Genomic DNA, 21,188 nt, shown 5'->3' on the forward strand with positions numbered 1-21,188 from the left:
CTTAGAGGTCAAAGGAGGAAGGAAAGCCACTTTTTCACTTAACCCTCAGAAGGTGCACCTTCCACAAGCGAATGCTACTAACACTTCTCTTCCCCATCTCGAAAATTCCCCGTCTCGATACATTGCTAGGCCGCTACTACGAATTTTAACTTCAACAAACACCGCATGAAACAGCGTGACCCCATAACCTCAAACAAATGAAACTCGAAACTCATCCTCGACTCTACGGATCGATATTATGAGCGTCCCCTTTTATAGCGTAGTGGTGGACACGTTTTACCTTTCTTCAGTGCCAATTTTCAGCCTTTAGCAGTCACAATTTTTTGTTAAGAAATCATATATCCTGGAAGTTACTGCCATAAAATGTATTCATGTTTCCTGCTTTTCCACCACGTATACCAGAGTCACTTACTATTTTCCATCGCGGATTCATTAGGCGTTCTATTACAATTGCAGTGACTCGGGCAGATTCACTACGCCCATATTGACCTCTGGATGCTACGCTCACGAAAGGCGTAGCATAATTATTTTACTTATTTATTTATTTCAAATACTGCAGATCATGTTGGCCCTGGCAGGAGGGGCACAGTCAATCATGTTGCAAAACAAGAAATAGCAGGCACAGTCAAACAATATTAGCAGAGAAATGATAACTTTCCATGCCTTGGTTTCCATGCGTGGTTTCTACCAATTAACAACGACCGACGTGTCTTCCGCTCACTGCGTCAAAGCAGCCGGTGCAGCCAACGTGCCCAAAAAGTCCCGAAATGAGCTACAAATTGCTGAGGGCCATACAAAGCGCCACAAAGGTGTTCCAATAAGATTCAGTGAACACCTACTAATTGCGCCACAGCGGCCGACCTGTCTTCCGCTCACTGCGTCAAAGTGGCCGGTGCGGGCAGCGTGGCCTAAAATTACCGCATTAAGTTATATATGGTAGGGGGCCAAGAAACCGTTACAAACATGTTCCAGTAAGGTTTAGTCAACGCCAACTAATTGCGCCACAGCGGCTGACCTCTCTTTCGTTCACTGCGTCAAAGCGAACAGTCCGGGTAGCGTGCCCTAAAAGTCCCAAAATAAGCTATATACTGTTAGGGGCTACAGAAAACGTCACAAACTTGTTCCAGTAACATTCAGTCCTCTCCAGCGGTATCTCTTCGTCGGTGGACAGCGTTATGAACTTCGACTTTAGGTCTATGACTGCACCGTGTTGATTCAGAAAGTCCATGCCGAGAATTGCGTCATGGGAGCACTGTTACAGGATGGAGAAGGTCGCAGTATAAGTTCGGTCATGCACTGTAACTCTTCCTGTTCAGATTCCAGTCGGCGTTATAAGGTGTCCTCCAGCTGTCTGGATATAACGGCTGTCCCATGTAATCTCGCTTTTCTTCAACTTGGCGGCGATAAATCCACCAATGAAGGAGTGTGTTTACTAGAGCGTTGACGGTGTGGCTGTCGAGAAGCACGTCGAGGTCGATGGTTCTTTTTGCATTGCAATTGGGTCATGGCGTCGGATGACGGCTGCATCACGTTGTCCCACACGTGTTTCGTCATGTCGTAAAGTCTTGTTTAGACGGCGTTTTCTTGCGTCGTCGTCGAGGTGACTCTCTCAACGTTGTCGGCAGCGGCAGAAGGTGTTCGGCATCTTGACGAACAGCAGCCGCACCTCCAAAGTTTGCTGCATTCTCTTTTCCGGATTAGGGCTGATCGACCGGTCTCGGGTCGGGCCAGTGCACAGGTGGTGCTGCCGCGAGATGTAGCGACCTGATGACAGGGACCGAGAGGGTCGTCGGGTTGCCCACAGTGCTGCTGTGAGGAAGTCGGCGATGTAAGGCGGACGTTTGCCAAGCTGTGGTCGCCACGCGGTAAAGTCCCATATAGCGGTACGGGCACCGGCGGTAGACGTGGCCCGCTTCTCCGCAGTGAGAGCAGAGCGGGCGGTGGTCCAGAGGGCGGCATACGTCTGTCTTCCTAGGGTAGCTGCGCTGGCCTACGAGAGGTCATGCTGTGGGCGGCGACGCACGACGGACTTTCAGTGCTGCGATACCCTAGAACGGGCGCAGAGGAGTACCTGGGCGGCAGGTGACGGTGGCGTAGGTGTTTTTTTCTGGCTGTGGCTGCGGCAATTCCGACCGACCCTTAGGAATTCCTACAAATCGCTGAACTTCTTCCTTCGAGATCTTAGCGATTGAGGCCACCTGAGACTGCGACATTAGAAAGAGCTTCTGCAGTTGTTCGCTAACGACCACTCTGATGGTCTCGCACAACTCGTTGGTGCCGAATGCTTGAACATCGGTGTTGTTTGCGGTCCACGTTTGGCGGTTACATTGCCTTGTCCTCATATCGAGCCCCTTCTCAATAGTTGTGTCCTCAGAATTAAATTTAGCAAACATTTTAGGCGGTTTCTGTATCAATCCCGCATAAACTCTTGCTTCACGCCCCGCATCAAGAAGCGGACTTTCTTCTGACATGTCGGGCTCGGCGTGTCTTAACAGGTGACTCATCTCCGTGAAAATAGCGATGTTCTCGTTGGGGAGTTGCACTCGGGCTTTTAGCACAGCTTCGCTACTTTCTTTTCGCAGGACGCTCATAAATGTGTTCAACAAGGTGCTGAAAAAAAGGCCCCATGTCAACGTTGACTCAAGTGTCCAAGAACGCTCAAGCGGCCTCCTCCAAGAAAAAGTAGACGTGGCGCAGCTTGTCTTAGTTCCGGTTATTAAACGTAGCGACCCTTTTGTACGTTTCCAGCCAGCTTTCCACGTCTTTGAATGAAGATCGCCGGAAGGTTGAGGGTTCCCTGGGCTGCTGCAACGCTATCGGTGTAGGTGGCACTGGAGCTGTCATCATGGCTGCTGTCGAGGCCGTGCACTTACTGGTCTTCTCGGGAACAAGCCCCCATTCCGGGGGCATGTTTCTAAGCCGGAGGCTAGCTCGATGGTCGCGGACGACTTTGGTGTTGTCTTCGCTGTTCTGGCTTGTTTGACGGCTTTGCGGGGGCGTCCAGTTCTAAAACGCGAAGCACCTCTACCAGATGTCACGTTGTAGTTACGGTGAAAAAAAACAGTAGCTACGATTGTGAATTACGGAACTAACTCATTGTTGGACGAACTTGTGCCCAGCAAAACAAGTAGCACTCAGGCACAACGAAAGTAGCCAGAAATGTCGGCGATCGCCGAAAATTTGATCTGCGTACCAAGAGTGTCGGCTTTTATACATGACCCTTCGAAGGTTCCAGCGTAATCGCTGGTGCCTGAGTGCCTTCCACAAAGTACTACAAAATTCGTGTAGCGCGTACAATTTGATTACAAAACGTTCGGCGAGAAGATACACAACCGATTGAATCAACGGTAACATTCGAGTAAGTTCCAAATATTGGCGGCGCGTCCTGCTTTGAAAGATAACATTTAACATTTTTAGGCCGTGAAATGTGGTCACCGGATGAAGATAAACACGGAGAAGTGGCAAATATTCTCGGGGGCTATAGAAAGCATCAAAAAGTTGTTCCACTAATATTCAGTCAACACCAGCTAATTGCGCCACAGCGGCCGACCTTTCTTTTGCTAACTGCTACAAGGTGGCCAGTGTGGCCAGCTTGCCCTTTTAAAGACCGAAAATAAGCTATATATTGTTGAGGGCTATAGAAAGCGTCATAAAGCTGTTACAGTAGCATTCAGTCAATGCCAGGTGATTGCCCCACAATGGCCGATTTTTCTTCCGCTAATTGCGTCAAGGTGGCCAGCATGCCCTTAAGGTGGCGGCCCAGTCTGGCTGCACGCGCTCCGCATTTTAGTTATTGTTTGCGGACGCACTCTGCTTTCAGCGCTAATTTGATAGGTATGAATTACGTTGTATTAAAAAGCCTACTTTCTCTGTTTTCCAATGAAGCCTAGTATTATTGCCTAACTTGAAGCCTTACCTCACGACAATCAAAACAGTGTGAGCAAAAAGCGGTATTATTGCTAGCCTCCGTTTTACGGCGTTCCCGGCAAAAATTTCCAACATAGCAAAGTGAACTTTCTTGTGTATTTAAATGAAATGTCATACAACGTTTCAAAGAGAGATCGCGTGTAAATTAGAAATTTATGCAGGCTCCAGAACAATGGGCAATACAATAAAAGTTTATGAATGGCATTTTTTTTCCATTTCAACGTAGAGAAAAAACACTTATTGGTTTTCTAGGCGCTTATGATCTATGCAAAGTTGTTTTGTATTCTGAGGAACAGTTCATGAGTTACTGTAACTTCAAATTGACAATTTATGGCTATATCTGGTCAAGCGTTACCGATGAAGGGGCATAAGAATTCCAACTGCAACTCTGAAATTTTCAATAGTAGAGCAGCAAGCCCTTCTTTCCGATTCTAAGCAGAGAAAATTGTTTCATGTTTACTAAAGAATCTACAAGTGAGTTTGGCCGATTTTTCTGCTGACCAAGTACGTGCAAATCGACACTCTTTTTTATGTACACAATAATTCCCAACGAGTGTAGCACATTAGTGAAGCCATGCAGTGTCTTGTAATTACTAGCACTCACGAATTCTACTAAGCAGTGCTGTGTGCACTAAATAATAAATCTCACGGGCGTATCTTACTGTTGACGCCATTTGTACAAAAAAAAATCAGCTGTTTCACCTCAGTTGCAAAATTTATCAAATGTGGCGCCACTAAACATTACAAAGCGGGAAAAAACGCGGTTGGATTCTTTCACCAGATTTGAGTGTTCGGCTCAGTCTCGTCGCCGCGCCGAACTCACAATCGTTCAAGCGCACGTGCCTGCAACCAGGTCTTGACTGTAGCCCTAAGCCAGCGAACTCAATTGTGGCTGCTGGCAGAACATAACTGAATGAAAGAACAAAAGGAAGAAAGGATGAAAGAAAGAGAGAGAGCAAAAACCGAGCGTGCACTGATGTTCTAGCCATTCGGCGTCCGTTGTTTCCGGAGCGGGTGCGGGCTAGAGTTTACCGGTGAGCGCACTGGGACCTAGGGCGCTATTCTGGACATTCCGCCATTTTCTTCGGTGCGTGACGTAGGCGCGACGCAAACAAAATGGCGCTGGTGGCCCAGTTTTGCTTACGTAACGTGACGCCAACTTGACGTTTCGCCTAAGAAACTGAAATGAAGGCACTGAACGTAGCGTTATCAGTAAAGCAAAACAGTTTTCCTCCGCAGTAAAAATAAAGCACCTATCTCATAGCATATGATTATTCCGTCGAAAACGCTTCTCGCTTCCGTCCTCTGCTGCGTACAAGCCGTCGTCTGCTTCAATAGCTAGGATGCGTGTCCCCGGAAAATGGAATGAGTCATCGCATGGTTGGCGCCAACGCGCTTGTTTTCTTGCTTGAGACAACATACGCGACCTACCAGTGGTGATTCGCGCACGTTCTAGGCCACGTTATCGCTATCTCGTGAAACGCAAGTGACTCAGCCCGACTCGGCTGGCTGAAGGCTCGTTTATAGTCCGACGTTATCGGCGCGCGGGCGAGCGTCGTTCGCGGTCAGTCACGCTACGTCGGTTGCGCTGCGCCAGCCGAGATGCCATCCCTCTATACTTCAACGCGCGCGCCATCGGCTGCTATCTTCAGAGCATGCGCAGAACCATCGCCAAGTCGCGCGCCGTCCGCAAAAGCCGTCTGCGGATTTGGCGCCTTTTTCTTCGCAGTCTGATTAGTTTCGCGCCTGTCGAACGAAACATGGCTTGGACGTATTCCGCGCGACAGAAACTTGTCCTTGCGTTATTAGTGCACCGCCTCCGACGGAAGCGCAGGCGCTCCATGTACGCTCGTGAAATTTTCGCGGAACGGAGAACCACCGGCGAGTACCACCAGCTAGTGCAAGAGCTGCGGCAGAAGGACCCGGAGTACCATCTCAAGTATTTCAGGTAACGGCACTTCGCACAAAGGGTGTGTTTTATTGTTGTTGAGATTGCGCCTTCCCCTTTAGCTCGCTGTGAAGTATGTGAGCCGCTCTTTTCATTGTTAGAGATTACCTTAATTGGGTGCCGGACTTCAAACAATAAAAAATTCATCTGCGCTAACTACCGGCCTATTGGAGAGCCAACACTGCTCATAAAGTAGCTTACTATTGTCTACATTCTTTCAGATGTCGTTCGCCATCGGCACTCGCCAGGATGTTGTGTAATTAACCATAAACTGGGGTTCCCAGCAAGTATATCAAGAACTCCGGCTGAGCAGCTGAAATGACGGGCTGCGCCAATTGCCGGCTGTGGAGGCAAGCGACAGCTTAGCTCGGTGGGTGGGCAAGTTGTTCGGTTTCCTGAAGATTCCGGTCAGAAGGAAGAGCCACCGCTTCCTTAACTGAAACACCCTTAACTTGCTGCAGTAACCGTAATAAACGCACAACTCGCACGCCCACCGAGCTGGGCTGTCGGTTGCTTCTTCGCTCGGCAGGTGGGGGAGGAGCCTTCCGAGGCCATCTGCTTTGCTCGCGTCTGCAAGTACTGTATTAGCAGCCGAGAGCAGTTTTCTGGGACGCGTCGTTGTCAAGCTTGCACTTGGATTTCACCGAAAGTTCGTCAACCGGGCCCAGCTGAAAGCTCTGGCCACAGGGTTACAGCACTAAAAGCTCCACCAACCTCTTTTATCAGAGCAATAAAGTTTACTGTCTCTCTTTAATTAAGTCAACAGAAAACATAGGCAAGTACCGATGTGGAATTACATCTCAAAGAAACAGACCATAATATGCTACCTTAAATATGAGCAGTGTTAGCGCCCGATTAGCCCAGTAGTTTGCGCACGAGAATTTTGTCAAAATGCACGAAGAGAAAAAATGACTGTGCGTATGATGTTTTGCATCACCGAATGTGTTCACACTCCGTCGTGTTTTGTTGTCTATTTGTTAAATTTTGCTGTACTGCAACCTGTTATTATGAGATTGGGTACTCTTCTGAACATGCTTAGCGTTATTTAAAAGAAATCTTAACTTCAAATCATTTTCCCCACAGGATGACCAAGGCCTCTTTTGACAGACTTTTGAGCCTTATGTACGACCGCCTCATCCATCCGCCAAACCACAGGAACCCAATCGGCCCAGCAGAAAGACTAGCAGTCGCAATACGGCAAGTATTCTGGCTTTTATTTCCGTTCAATCACAGTACTCACCGGTGAACGTCTTATATGGCATGACGCTCGACCTACGAGGTCACCGCGGTGTAATGTCTTGACTTTTAACCAAGGCGAAGACAGTTAAGGATTAGGATTTTTTTTTTCGAATGTTCTTTCCTTATCCAGTACATTAGCTGGGAAAACGACTATGCGTCGTTTGTCCACTTGTAGCACTGATCTTTCTAAACGCACTCTGACCGGTTAGCCCAGTTGTCCGTTCTTTAGTTGACTTGCATAGTTGGTACTTTTTTTTCGTACCACCTGCATGTTGCACGTTTCGCTCAAGTCTTGCATTGAAAAAGTTCGTCTGAAAATGATTCCACAGTTGAACCTCATTGAATTGCTGAGTAAATATGACTGTTGCGAGTCTGCACTTGTGTATTCTTCGTCCGTCATGCTTTTTTCCCACGATGTTACAAACATGAATCAGTTCCAACTTGCCCAAATCGTATCCTTAATTGTGACTTCAATTTAGCCTTTTCTATCCTTCACAGATTCCTGACAACCGGCGGCTCCATGTTGGACATCGCTTTCAGTTACCGCATGCATGCGTCCACAGTGTCCGGGATTCTGAAAGAAACCCTACCTGCTATTTGGGACTGCCTTTCCCCAGTTGTACTCGCACAGCCAAGCAAAGATGAATGGGAGGCCATTAGAAAGAACTTCGATTCCAAGTGGAACTTTCCGAATGCTGTGGGGTGTATAGACGGCAAACATTTTGCTATTACTTGTCCTGATGGCAGTGGTTCGGAGTTTTACAATTATAAGGGTTTTTATTCATTGATCATGCTGGCTCTTGCAGACGCAAATTATCGCTTCATATTGGTTGATATTGGTGCCCATGGCCGAATGTCTGATGGCTCTTTTTTCAGAAAAAGTGCTATCAGAACGAGTTTTGAAAATAACACACTTGACTTGCCTTCGGGTCACAATGGCCTGCCGCTCTGCATTGTTGGAGACGCAACGTTTCCACTGAGGCCCTACTTAATGCGCCCCTACCCCGGTAGACAGTAGAATGAAACGAGAAAAGTATTTAATTATAGGTTGTCGCGTGCACGCCGGTGCGTCGAAAACGAATTTGGAATTTTAGTGTCTCGATGGCGTAGCTTCCTCGGAACTGTCAGCGGTGACGTAGCGTTGCTCACAGACATGGTTAAGGCGGCGGTTTGCCTGCACAACTTTCTGTTGTCTGACAATGCCTACTGCCCAAATGATTATGGTGACAGGGTCAGTGGTGACAGAATCCAAGAAGGCGGCTGGAGGCAGGCCATAGCGCACGTAAGCCATCAGAGTTCTGACAATGGCAGCCGCTCTGCTGCAGACGCCATGCAAATCCGGGACACCTTGGCAGATTACTTCATAATGACAAGTGTACTTATCTTTATCGGGCGACCACGTTTCGCCGCTTAACAACTGTAATCGCACAGCGACGGACGCGCCTGCATGTATCCGACGTTTCTGGAAAGTTGTCGATGCTTCTACCCGGCTGTCTGTTGTCGCCGAACCTTATGTTATCTGATTTCATCGCCTGACGCGAATGGCGTAGAACTTTGTGGAAGGCACGCGGGTCCCAACGATTAGCCTGGAACATTCGACGACTGCTGTATAAAAGCCGACGCGCTGGACCCGCTGATCAGATTTTCGACGATCGCCGAGCGTGTTCGCCGCTATCATTGTGCTATAAGTGTAGCCTGTTTTGTGGGCACAGGTTCGCCCAATAAAAGTTAGTTTTGTCGTTCACAGTACTCCTACTGTGTTATTCAACGTCACGACCACGTGACATCTGGTGGAGGTGCTTGTGCGTTCATGTACCGAACGCCCCCGCAAAGCCGCGATCCAAGCCCGAAGCCCGAGGACAAAACCAACGTCGCCCAAGACCAGCGAGCTAGCCGCCGGCTGCAAGGACTGCCCCCAGAGCACGGACTCCTACCTGAGACGTGCAGGAAGATTGCCACCAAGTCCTCCCCAATGGCAGCCCCAGCATCCCCCGTCGTGCTGCAGCAGCCCAGGGAGCCCCCCACGTTCCGCGGTTCAACATTCGAGGACCCGGAAACCTGGCTCGAGACGTACGAGAGGGTCGCTGCATTTAACAGCTGGAACAGCGACGACAAACTGCGACATGTCTTCTTCGCATTGGAAGACGCTGCCAGGACGTGGTTCGAGAACAGAGAAGCCACGTTAACGACCTGGGACCTTTTCCGAAGTGGCTTCCTGCAGACATTCACAAGCGTCGTACGCCGAGAACGAGCCCAAGCACTACTGGAAACCCGAGTGCAGCTGCCCAACGAGACCACCGCGATTTTTACAGAAGAAATGAGCCGCCTATTCCGCCACGCCGACCCGGAAATGTCCGAGGAAAAGAAAGTCCGGCTACTAATGCGTGGTGTTAAGGAGGAACTTTTCGCCGGTATGGTACGAAACCCACCGAAGACTGTCGACGAGTTTCTTCGCGAGGCCACTAGCATCGAGAAGACACTCGAGATGCGAAACCGGCAATTCGACCGCCGCACCAACGCTACAAACTATGCCGGAGTTCAATCACTGGCCTCCGAAGACCTGCGCGAGGCTATCAGGGCAGTCGTACGAGAGGAGCTTCAGAAGATCTTCCCGTCGTCGCAGCCTCAAGTGGCCTCGATCGCTGACATCGTCAAAGATGAGGTTCAGCGGTCGCTTGGAGTTCCGGAGGTGCAACCTCAATTACCGCAACCCCAACCCGAAGCGATGACCTACGCCGCCGTCGTACGCCGTCAAGGCCCTCCTCAGCGACCGCGCCAGGGCCCTGTAACGCCGCAATTCCGTCGACCAGCGCCGCCGCCGCCGACAGCGCGCCCACCCGTCGCCCAGCGGAGCTACCCGAGGAAGACCGACGTTTGGCGCGCTCCTGACCACCGCCCGCTCTGCTACCACTGCGGGGAAGCGGGTCACGTCTACCGACGATGTCCATACCGGGAATTGGGACTGCGAGGTTTCGCCGTCAACGCTCCGCGCCCGCAGCAAGGTGAACGCCCTCGCGATATCGCTGACTATCTCGCGGCTACTCAGTGGAGTTCTCGACGACCGTCGCGTTCACCATCACCAGGCCGCTACCTGTCGCCGCAGCGCCGACCATACACTGGCCCACCTCGGGGCCGGTCAGCGAGCCCATATCCGGAAAACTAAAAGCAGCAACCGATGGAGGTGCGGTTGCTGTCCGTCGAACTGTCGAAGATCCTCCGCCGCCGACGAAGACGCCGAAGAAACTACCTCGGCGACATAACGACACGCCGCCGTCCCGACGAAGTCTGGAAGGAAAGAATGCGACGACGAAAGACGACCTGACGACGTCACATACCAGCCACAAGTCAACGCGACGCAGTCGTGATCCGACGCCAAGACCGAACTGTAATGCAAGACAAAGAGCCACCGACCTCGACGTGCTTCTCGACGGCCACGCAGTCACCGCCTTAGTCGACACAGGGGCTGATTACTCCGTCATGAGTGGACACATCGCCGCCCAGTTGAAGAAAGTTAAGACTACGTGGGAAGGCCCTCAAATTCGTACCGCCGGAGGACACCTCATAACGCCGACTGGAATGTGCACGGTAAGAATTACCATTCACGACCGGACTTACCCTGTCACCTTCGTTATCCTCCAACAGTGTTCACGAGACGTCATTCTCGGCATGGACTTCCTCAACCAACACGGCGCAGTCATCGACCTGAAGTCGAAGTCAATAACTCTGTCGGAAGACCATGCGATACCGTCGGAGAACCCTCGTAGTCACCACGCCTTGAGTGTGCTCGAAGATCAGGTGAGCATCCCGCCTCGCTCCAGCATTGTTATTTCGGTCGGCACCGAAACACCCGCTGACTTAGCAGGTGTCATCGAAGGCGACCAACGTCTACTGCTAGACCGTGAAATTTGCGTCTCAAGAGGGATCGCTCGACTGCACGGAGGAAACACGAAAGTGTTGCTGACAAACTTCAGCCAGGAGTAAAAGCACATCAACAAGGTCACGACGATCGCATACATCGAGGAAATTCTGGAAAACAGCAATGCGTTTGTCCTCTCGGATTCCGCCGCATCTACCCCGACGACCATGGTTGCCGAACCAGACTACGACATTAATCCAAGTCTCCCCGTGATTAAGCAACAGCAGCTCAGAAGTCTGCTCCGGCGATACAAAGGCTGCTTTTCGACGTCATCGAGGATTCGACAAACACCAGTCGCCAAGCATCGCATAATCACCGAGGAGTACGCTCGACCACTTCGCCAGAGCCCTTACCGAGTTTCGCCGCGAGAACGTGAAGCTATAAGAGAACAAGTCGACGAAATGCTGCGCGACGACATCATCCAGCCGTCGAAAAGCCCGTGGGCATCTCCTGTTGTGCTGGTAAAGAAAAAGGACGGAACCCTACGTTTTTGCGTTGATTATCGTCATCTGAACAAGATCACGAAGAAGGACGTATACCCCCTCCCACGTATAGACGACGCATTGGATCGGCTCTGCAACGCTAAATACTTCTCGTCGATGGACCTCAAGTCTGGCTATTGGCAAATAGAAGTCGACGAAAGAGATCGCGAAAAGACCGCCTTTATCACCCCAGACGGCCTCTACGAGTTCAAGGTTATGCCATTCGGACTGTGCTCGGCGCCTGCAACGTTTCAGCGCGTCATGGACACTGTGTTAGCCGGACTGAAGTGGCAGACGTGCTTGTTTACCTGGATGACGTAGTTGTCTTCGCCGGAAATTTCGACGATCACCTTAGGCGGCTTGCGACAGTGTTAGAAGCCATCAAGTCATCAGGGCTCACTCTGAAGCCAGAAAAGTGCCGCTTCGCTTACGATGAGCTTCTATTCCTAGGCCACGTCATCAGCGAATCCGGAGTACGCCCCGACCCGCAGAAAACAGCTGCCATTGCAAAGTTCCCGCAGCCCACCGACAAGAAGGCAGTGCGTAGATTTCTTGGCATGTGTGCCTACTACAGGCGATTTGTCAAGAACTTTTCACGCATCGCTGAGCCGCTGACACAGCTAACTAAATGTGACGTCGAGTTCAAGTGGGAAACGCCACAGGGCGACGCATTTCAAGAACTCAAACGACGCATGCAGTCGCCGCCCGTACTTGCGCACTTCGACGAGCACGCCGATACCGAAATACACACTGACGCCAGTAGCCTAGGCCTCGGTGCCGTCCTAGTCCAGAGAAAAGATGGACATGAACACGTGATAGCTTACGCTAGCCGATCATTGTCAAAAGCAGAAGGCAATTATTCTACAACCGAAAAGGAATGCCTCGCCATCGTTTGGGCCACAGCGAAATTTCGCCCTTACCTATACGGCAGGCCATTCAAGGTGGTCAGCGATCATCACGCGTTGTGTTGGCTAGCTAACCTAAAGGACCCCTCAGGACGGCTGGCACGGTGGAGCCTTAGGCTACAAGAATACGACATCACTGTAACCTACAAGTCCGGACGAAAACACTCAGATGCCGATTGCCTATCCCGCGCCCCCATTGACCCGCCGCCGCAAGATGACGAGGATGACGACGCCTTCCTTGGAATAATAAGCGCGGAAGACTTCGCCGAACAGCAACGAGGAGACTCGGAGCTAAAAGCCCTAATCGAGTATTTGGAAGGGCACACCGACGTTGTCCCAAGGGCATTTAAGCGTGGATTATCTTCGTTCACGCTTCAAAACAACCTACTCGTGAAGAACTTCTCACCAGTCCGCGCCAACCACCTTCTTGTTGTTCCGTCGGCGCTACGTCCAGAAGTACTGCACGCCCTACATGACGATCCGACCGCTGGGCACCTCGGTTTCTCCCGGACGCTATCGAGGATACAAGAAAGGTATTACTGGCCACGCCTAACCACCGATGTCGCCCGTTACGTCAAGACATGCCGCGACTGTCAGCGACGCAAGACACCACCGACAAGACCAGCGGGATTACTACAGCCGATTCAGCCTCCTTACCGACCTTTTCAGCAGATCGGGATGGACTTGTTGGGACCGTTTCCGACATCAGCTTCCGGAAATAGGTGGATTGTCGTGGCGACGGACTATCTCACCCGCTTCGCTGAAACTAAAGCTCTACCGAAAGGCAGCGCAGCCGAAGTGGCTAAATTTTTCGTCGAGAACATCCTGTTGCGACATGGTGCTCCAGAAGTCCTCATCACCGACAGAGGAACGGCCTTTACAGCGGAGCTCACTCAAGCCATTCTGAACTACAGTCAGACAAGGCACAGGAGGACAACGGCCTACCATCCGCAGACGAATGGTCTTACGGAGCGGCTGAATAAGACCCTCGCCGACATGCTAGCGATGTACGTCGACGTCGAGCACAAGACGTGGGACGCGGTCCTGCCGTATGTCACCTTCGCCTACAACACGGCGGTGCAAGAAACAACACAGATCACGCCATTCAAGTTGGTTTACGGCAGGAACCCGACGACGACGCTCGACGCCATGCTGCCGCACGTCACTGACGAGGAGAATCTTGACGTCGCTACCTATCTCCAGCGCGCCGAAGAAGCCCGACAGCTCGCCCGCCTACGGATCAAGACCCAGCAGCGTACCGACAGCCGACACTACAACCTCCGACGACGCTTCGTCGAGTACCAGCCCGGCGACCGTGTTTGGGTATGGACCCCGATACGCCGGCGAGGACTCAGTGAGAAGCTGCTGCGACGCTATTTCGGACCCTACAAGGTCATCCGACGTATTGGCGCACTAGACTATGAGGTCGTGCCAGACGGCATTTCGCACTCACAGCGGCGCCGCGCACGATCTGAAGTGGTCCACGTGGTGCGCCTTAAACCATTTTACGGACGCTGATGAACTTCCTTAGTTTGTTGTTTTCTTTGCTACGAGTGCTTTTTTTTTGTTACTTTCGTTTGTTAGCAGCATCGGGGCGATGCTTTTTAAGAGGGGGGTAATGACAAGTGTACTTATCTTTATCGGGCGACCACGTTTCGCCGCTTAACAACTGTAATCGCACAGCGACGGACGCGCCTGCATGTATCCGACGTTTCTGGAAAGTTGTCGATGCTTCTACCCGGCTGTCTGTTGTCGCCGAACCTTATGTTATCTGATTTCATCGCCTGACGCGAATGGCGTAGAACTTTGTGGAAGGCACGCGGGTCCCAACGATTAGTCTGGAACATTCGATGACTGCTGTATAAAAGCTGACGCGCTGGACCCGCTGATCAGATTTTCGACGATCGCCGAGCGTGTTCGCCGCTATCATTGTGCTATAAGTGTAGCCTGTTTTGTGGGCACAGGTTCGCCCAATAAAAGTTAGTTTTGTCGTTCACAGTACTGCTACTGTGTTATTCAACGTCACGACCACGTGACAATATCGCCATCAGGTTCCTTGCCATGGCAGCTGAGGATGGTCAGGCGCTGCTAATGCATGGTATGAACTTGCTCTCTGTCCGTAAGCTTATTTCTTTTCCCTTCAAAGTAGGAAAAATATCACAAGTCAGGTCAAATATGAATGTTTATTAACAATCTGGTGATCACAGAGTTTAGGAGATTCAACTGTATTGCACTAGCAACATATCACATATACATCCTTCGTTAAAAGTTCATAGCCCGGGGGTTTCCTTCTGCGGCCACTGTGTGACTCATGTATCCCCAGTATTCCAAATCTCGAAGATATTTAGTCTTGCCAGCTCCACTGCGTAAGTCTTACACGATTGCTGCAGCGGTCCCACCACGCGGCTTGCAAGCAAACCCTTTAGGCACTAAAATTTTGACTGAGGCTGTGCATTCTTGCAACACTTGTGTTCCTTCGTGCTAGGTCATTGCACATCTGCTTTCTGTAAAAGCATATCACGTGAACGTGTGCATTTGTTTTGTACGCCATAATAAAAGGATTGACACAAAATGTTTCTCATTATATTTCAGCTTTATAATTATGTGCAAGACATTCGTGAACATGGATCACCACATGAAATTTGCCTCCGGTCAGTAAATAATTTAGTTTAATTTCTTCTATACAGTTTGTGGGGATGCGCGACTCTCGCGCGTCCTCTGATGTTTTTCCCGCATAGCGCATCCCCTGATATGCTGTTTTCCCGCACGGCTCGCGTGGCCTGGCGCCCGCGGCGTGGTACAAGCGCGGTGCGAGAGATGTCGCGACCGTCGCGCCGCGGCGGGGTTACTCGGGCGCCGAAAGGGAAGGCGCTTGGGCTCTTGGGTTGGAGACAGCAAGCAGCACGGACGTGCCGTGCCGCGCGTGGAGCGACCCTCTTTCCCGGCGGGTCGGGGGACAGCGTGGACGTCCCGCGCGCCGCCGACCCATGCTTCTGCGAGACCGCCTCGCGTGGCCGCCTTGGAACGCGCCACCGTCCGCGTGACCGTACACGCGAATGACCAGGCGTTGGGATCCAGCATGGGGCGAACATATTCGCTCGCCATGCGGTCGCGGTAAGTCGAACTTCTAGATTTGTCGCGGGCCCATCGGCATGTTTTGGGGATAGCAACTCGGCTAGCTGGCATTGATCTATGAAAGGTGCAATAAATGCCCTTGTGACTGTTTGCACTACTGTGTTGTCGTTCCTTTGTCCCAAGAGTACGGAGGAGAGCCCCGTATCTCCCACAAGTTCAGGTTGCTAAACGATGGTTGTAATGTCCCAAGTGAGTATGTGATCACAGTATACGTACAAAACTTAAATATATTCGCTGCATTGTAGTTTTCATTCATGCCAACGCTTGCATTAAACTTTTCCAGAAGTCGAAATGACAGCGACTGGACAACTATTTCCCTTTTTTGTGCGCCTCACATGATCTCATACTCGTTTGTGACTTCAGAAACATCGTTCGGCAATGTGACACTGACACCGCATGGGAGAAGAAATTCAGTTGTAAATTTACTGACCACAGGCTATTATGAGACGGTCCATGTTCACTAATGTTCTACGCATAATTATAAAGCAGAACTACATAAAGGAAAATTTTGTCGAGACCTCTTTTAAGACTTGCTTTCCTGTTTAATGTTTCATTTGAACACATGCAGGATGCGGACTATATCGCACAACATGTTTGATATGTGAATGAATGTGTGCTCCCTGAATAAATACATGGCCGTAACTTCGGCATTGCACACTTTCTCCCTTGTGTTTTCTCCTTAAGCAATACAAATGCCATTCCCAAGGCATCACAGACAGCCTGTACAACAAACAAGACTGCAGCATTGAAGTAGCAGGTAACACTACTAACCACATCAATACTTGCAGTTAAAAACTTCTCACAATGCGGCTAAAAGAGCAGGCAACGTGAAATGAACAAGAAACCAATGGTATTAGGAAACTGCACTGATTGGCAGAAAGTGCAAAAATATGAACTGGCAATGCCCTCCAGATTACAAAAAAAAAAAAAAAAAACATTGCCGTAAGTGCGAAAAATGAACACGCAAGGTTTCACAAAAGCAAATGGCTCTTGCAGAGATGTGCAAGTGCCATTTGACAGGGCTAGTTGGTTCTATGTGGAGAAGGGCAATAAATACATCTGCACTCTTTGTTCTCGTTCGTAGCCTGGAGGGTAATGGTAGAGGATTGTCGAAAATATCAACACAAAAGAACTGAAACATGGAAAGGCACACATGGGCTCGTGTGTCTCTTAATGTTTCAGACATTCTCTCTAGTCCCTTGTGATGTTCCTTAACCAATACCTTCCAGGTTATGAAAAGAAACGAAGAGTGAAGGTGACTTTGTTGCTGTTACCAGCAGCACAAAAAGGCATGTTTAAAACTAAAGCTCATCAAATTCGGCGATGAGCCCCATTATTCTTGCCTTGCACCTAGAAGCAACTGCCCTTGGCATTCTGTCAAGGCTCATGGCTACAGACTGTGCAAATGCCTCATTTTCAGTCATCTGCTTGCCAAGTTGGGAAAGGAGCTGCTGCTCAATGTAATCACAACTTTGGGACTTTTTAGATCGTTTTGAGGGTGGATATCCCGCCGTGCGATCTCCCTGGCAAGCAGCTTCCCAAGGACTTTCTGCTGGGGCTTCCGGGGTAATGTCGTTGCTGCTGGGGGGTGGTGGCGTTGTCGTTCCATCCTGCATCGTGTTGAAAATCGCCTCTGCAGTGGAGGCACTATCTTCATCTCCTGGTAGGCCCCCTGAGCCCACGTTGCTGGTTGTTCTAAAAAGAAACGGTCGATTGAATTAAGTTGCGCCTTGTCTTCTTTTTCACTTCTTTTATTGTACTGCAAAAAATTGACAGTGTCTTTTTGTCAAATGGAACAGCGCTACACAAAGGGACGAAGACGAACGTGAGACAAACACACAGGCGCTCACTGTGTCAAATTCAACTGATAGCATGCATGCATTTTGCTTTGTCTTTGTCTCCTTCCCCGTGAGTAGAGCTGTTCAAATCCACAAAATGCTGAACCAACTAGCCGATCCTCCACATCACTACCCGTGTCACAAAGCGAAAATATTGGTTCTGCCTGCGTGATGCCTCGGTGAGTAAAGCCTACATCCTCCAGAAGCACTGGCCACCTCCCCAAAAGATCCAAAAATCCACCCAGAAAATCACAGGCAACAACACAATTGTCTAATCATCAAAATCTGCAGAATTGACGCATCAGATGTCTGATAGTCCAAGTTCGTTCTATCACATTGTTGGTAAAACTGTTGCATTACGTACTAGATAAAGAGCTTTTAAGTTTAATCCGATTATACTATATATTTGGTCTCCCCAATTAACAGCTGTATAAAAGCTATGAAATTTGCAAAAAAGGCGAGCAATGCCGACACCTTTCTCCTAATGCTAACTGTAATAAAGCGCAGCAGTGCATGCCATTGCAAGGAGCCAAACAAAGTGCAGGCGAAGGCCTCGTGCTCGGTATGGAGGCGCCACACTGTCGGAATATAATAAGCAGCGCCAGATCATGCGCGGCGCGCGTGAAGAGCACGGGGCCCGTGAAATGTATGCTTCTCGACAGTAAGCTCGTGAAAATAGAACTTCCAGCCGCTTCGTGCCGCTCGACACACACACAAACACGCGCGCGCGCGCGCACGCAACAAGCACGCACGCACGCAACACGCACGCACGCGCTGGTAACTCCAGGTAGCTGGCACATCCAACAATGGGCACGTTGCAAGTGCTAGGCGGCGCCCTGTCTTTCCGACCCCTAGCGCCATCTGACGAATAGTTGCGCGAATGTGGTAGGATTACTCACGGCGTCAGCAGCCCGCGCTGCGTGTTTGGCGCCCTGTCAAACGGTAGTGATGGCGCGAAACAGCGTGCCGATATTAATTTTAACCGGGTTTCGGGAATTACAAGATCTTCATAGCTTTTTTAGGAAAAAGAATTTAGAGAAAGGAAGTCGTCCATTTGAAGTGGGGCACGTCTACGGCGTGAGCGAAGTGCTGAACTCGCACTGATCGGAAGTGACTGCTAGGTTTATTCCGCAAACGAAAAATAATGCACCAGCGAGATGCGTGAAGCTCAGCTTAAGTTACTTGGTTATCTATGGTGTGGACGCATGAAATTACAGGCGACATTGATTCTTGAAGATCGGCGACAGCAGACAAATCCTAGCGGGGAGCTGCGATTGCCGTGCTGGCATCGCAGGGAAGTGCAAGGACGCCGCGGTAGTTTCCCTGTACCTACAGGACGGCAAATACGAATCCAAAACATCTCATCCAAGAACGTGGGGCGTACGAACGACTCGTAAGACCTACCAGAGTTATTCTAACGTTGCCCTCCCCAAACACAAAAAAAGGGGATGAACTTACCCGTTGTTAGACTACGCTGGGAAAATATTTTCGCCCAAGTTACTGGAAGTGCGATACTATTATGTTGCGATTTTTCAGTGCGTGCAAAGGAGGTTCCAATAAACGACGTTGTCAAAAATTTTGGTGATCTCATCTGCCCCTTCGTTGATATGCTTGGCGCAAAAGGGTGTATGCCAGCTCAGCCGGCTGCAACCCCTCCTTAAATCTCTCAGGAAGCCCTAGCGCTGTTTGAATGGGAGAGGATTGCGAAAGAGTTCCACAGCTTTACTGCGGTATAGTGTGGGAACAAACTACTTTGTTTGCTGCATATCCTGGTACGCACTGCAGGCAGTGACGTAGCAAAGGGGGAACGTCTAGAGACACGCGGAAATTGTTGATATCCTCGCCTTCCTCGAATAAACCCGGGGGATGGGGAGGGGACAGAAGACCTATGGGCCCCGGATGCCAGACGACCTAGCTACGCCACTGACTGCAGGTGTCCCGTTGCTGCCATCATTGCTGTAAAAGCAAAGAATTCAGCGTTATAACGCACTTGGCATAACGCCGGAACATAAAACAGCTTATGCCGTCGGACGAGCGCTATCCAGTGTTGACGCCGTTCTGGTTCATATGGTCGGCTTGGAAACCTGTAAAACTTTGTTCCTCGTGAGTTGGTGTACGTGCTCTTGCAGCCCACTACTCAACAGCTCGGGTTGCACTTCGGCATTGCTCAGAAAAGGCAACAGCTACGCGCGAAACAGTGCACATACAGGCTTTCCGAACGCAAGCGAGCCGGTCGTATCCTGCCGGTTCCGCGCTCGCCGCCGCGAGGGGCGCCCTAGTAGGCGCGGGAACTACGTGCGCAACCTGCCTATGGAGACAAAACAACTCACTTTCTCGGACGACCACACGTATCGTAGAATTCCATGGTAGCGGCGAACTCCCACGTCTGCCTCGGCACGTATCCGCTGCCGCTCCTCGTCGCGAGCTCGATGACTTTGAGCTCGCGGGTGAACCGGTCCCTTAACCGCTTCCACAGCTTGTGGCATTCTTCCACTACAAACCGAAATGTAGGACACAAAAAATCAAACATGACGGTGCATGCTGCAAGAAAGAAACTCGCTTTGGGCGCCTAACATGCAAAGGCGAACATAAGCAGTCGTAAACAGCTCACCTGTGGCGAGACCGCTGCTCTTCCTGATCTCCTCCCAAGCGTTTAGCTTGCGCTGCTGGTCGCGGAAATCTAGTCGCTTGGTGTCATAGACACACGGGTGCTGTTTAATGGCTTCGAGCAACCGCTCGACAACGTTGTTGGGGTCAGACATCACGTTTGCACCGCTCGCGCTACTCGTAGTGCCGCTGTCACAGGCAGCGGCAATTTTCTTCGCGCGCAATGCATTGTGGTGCGAGAGTTCCGCCGACTCCGACGCGCGAATGGCTCAGGAGCCATATCAGCGTCGGGGCGCGTCGGAAGCCGCCGGTTACGTCGGCTGCGCCGGTGTGGCGTAGCGTGCGCGCGCGCGCGGACGTTACGTCGGACTATAAACGGCCCTTGAGAAACGGCCGAATATCACCGATAGCGTTGCGCGCGCCAGAGATATCCACTAGCGCGACGCAAGCGCCGGCGCTGCCATCTCTTGTTCATTTCGCTGGTGCGGGAGGAAACTTCAAGGCGCCGCCTTGCGTACATTTCTTTTTATAAATTAAAAAGAGGCATAACTTTTGATTGTGCGAAAAGGCATTAATCTTCATTATAATACAAATGCAGCAGTGAAAAGTGGACAACATTGCCGAAAGTTTGCTATGTTCAACCAATATTATTTCGTATAAACGCGTTCTTGTAAAAAATGATGGCCCCAAAGACAAATGCCTTCACTACCCGAGAGCAATGCAAATACTATGAGCACGCGTTATGAACAAAAGATTTTCGTGGCGCCAAACGGCGGGAAAAATGTGGCGATACGCATTCCTCACGGCTGTCATTGCATATGGCTGCTCATTAGCATAATTCGCGCGGCTCGTCGCAGCAAAAATTATGGCGGAAAATCTCAGCAATGGCGGCCGAGCGCAACGTCACGCATCGTCAAAATGACGTTTACGAAACAGCCCTTCCTGTGACGCTCCTCACGAGATATTCCTTCAGCCAATCAGAAAGCTGGCATGGCGCATACCTTGGATCGCCACCATATATTCGCGCAATTGCAGATGCATTGCACTGGTTTCTGCACGCTACCGCTCACATTCTTTTTGAAGCGCTAACATCACAATATATCTGTCAAGGAGCAAAAAAATGTATTAGTCCATAAAATTTGCAGCTCCACGTCACATTTCGTCATCTTGATGAAAACACAAAATGACATT

At 50.4% G+C, this 21,188-nt stretch overlaps 2 protein-coding genes across 2 annotated transcripts in view; both read left to right on the forward strand.

Moving 5' to 3' along the window:
- LOC126516683 (uncharacterized) overlaps positions 1-21,188 on the forward strand; it is a 77,233-nt gene that overhangs the window by 35,858 nt on the left and 20,187 nt on the right. The gene's annotated exons all lie outside the window — the stretch shown is intronic.
- LOC140215407 (uncharacterized) lies at positions 5,657-8,618 on the forward strand. The gene is made up of 3 exons (XM_072285980.1): positions 5,657-5,875; positions 6,959-7,072; positions 7,613-8,618. Exons 1-3 carry the CDS (start codon positions 5,688-5,690, stop codon positions 8,130-8,132), a joined length of 822 nt encoding a protein of 273 aa, XP_072142081.1. The 5' UTR covers positions 5,657-5,687; the 3' UTR covers positions 8,133-8,618.

The sequence above is a fragment of the Dermacentor andersoni genome, chromosome 1 (assembly GCF_023375885.2).
Source record: "Dermacentor andersoni chromosome 1, qqDerAnde1_hic_scaffold, whole genome shotgun sequence".
Lineage (NCBI taxonomy): Eukaryota > Metazoa > Arthropoda > Arachnida > Ixodida > Ixodidae > Dermacentor > Dermacentor andersoni.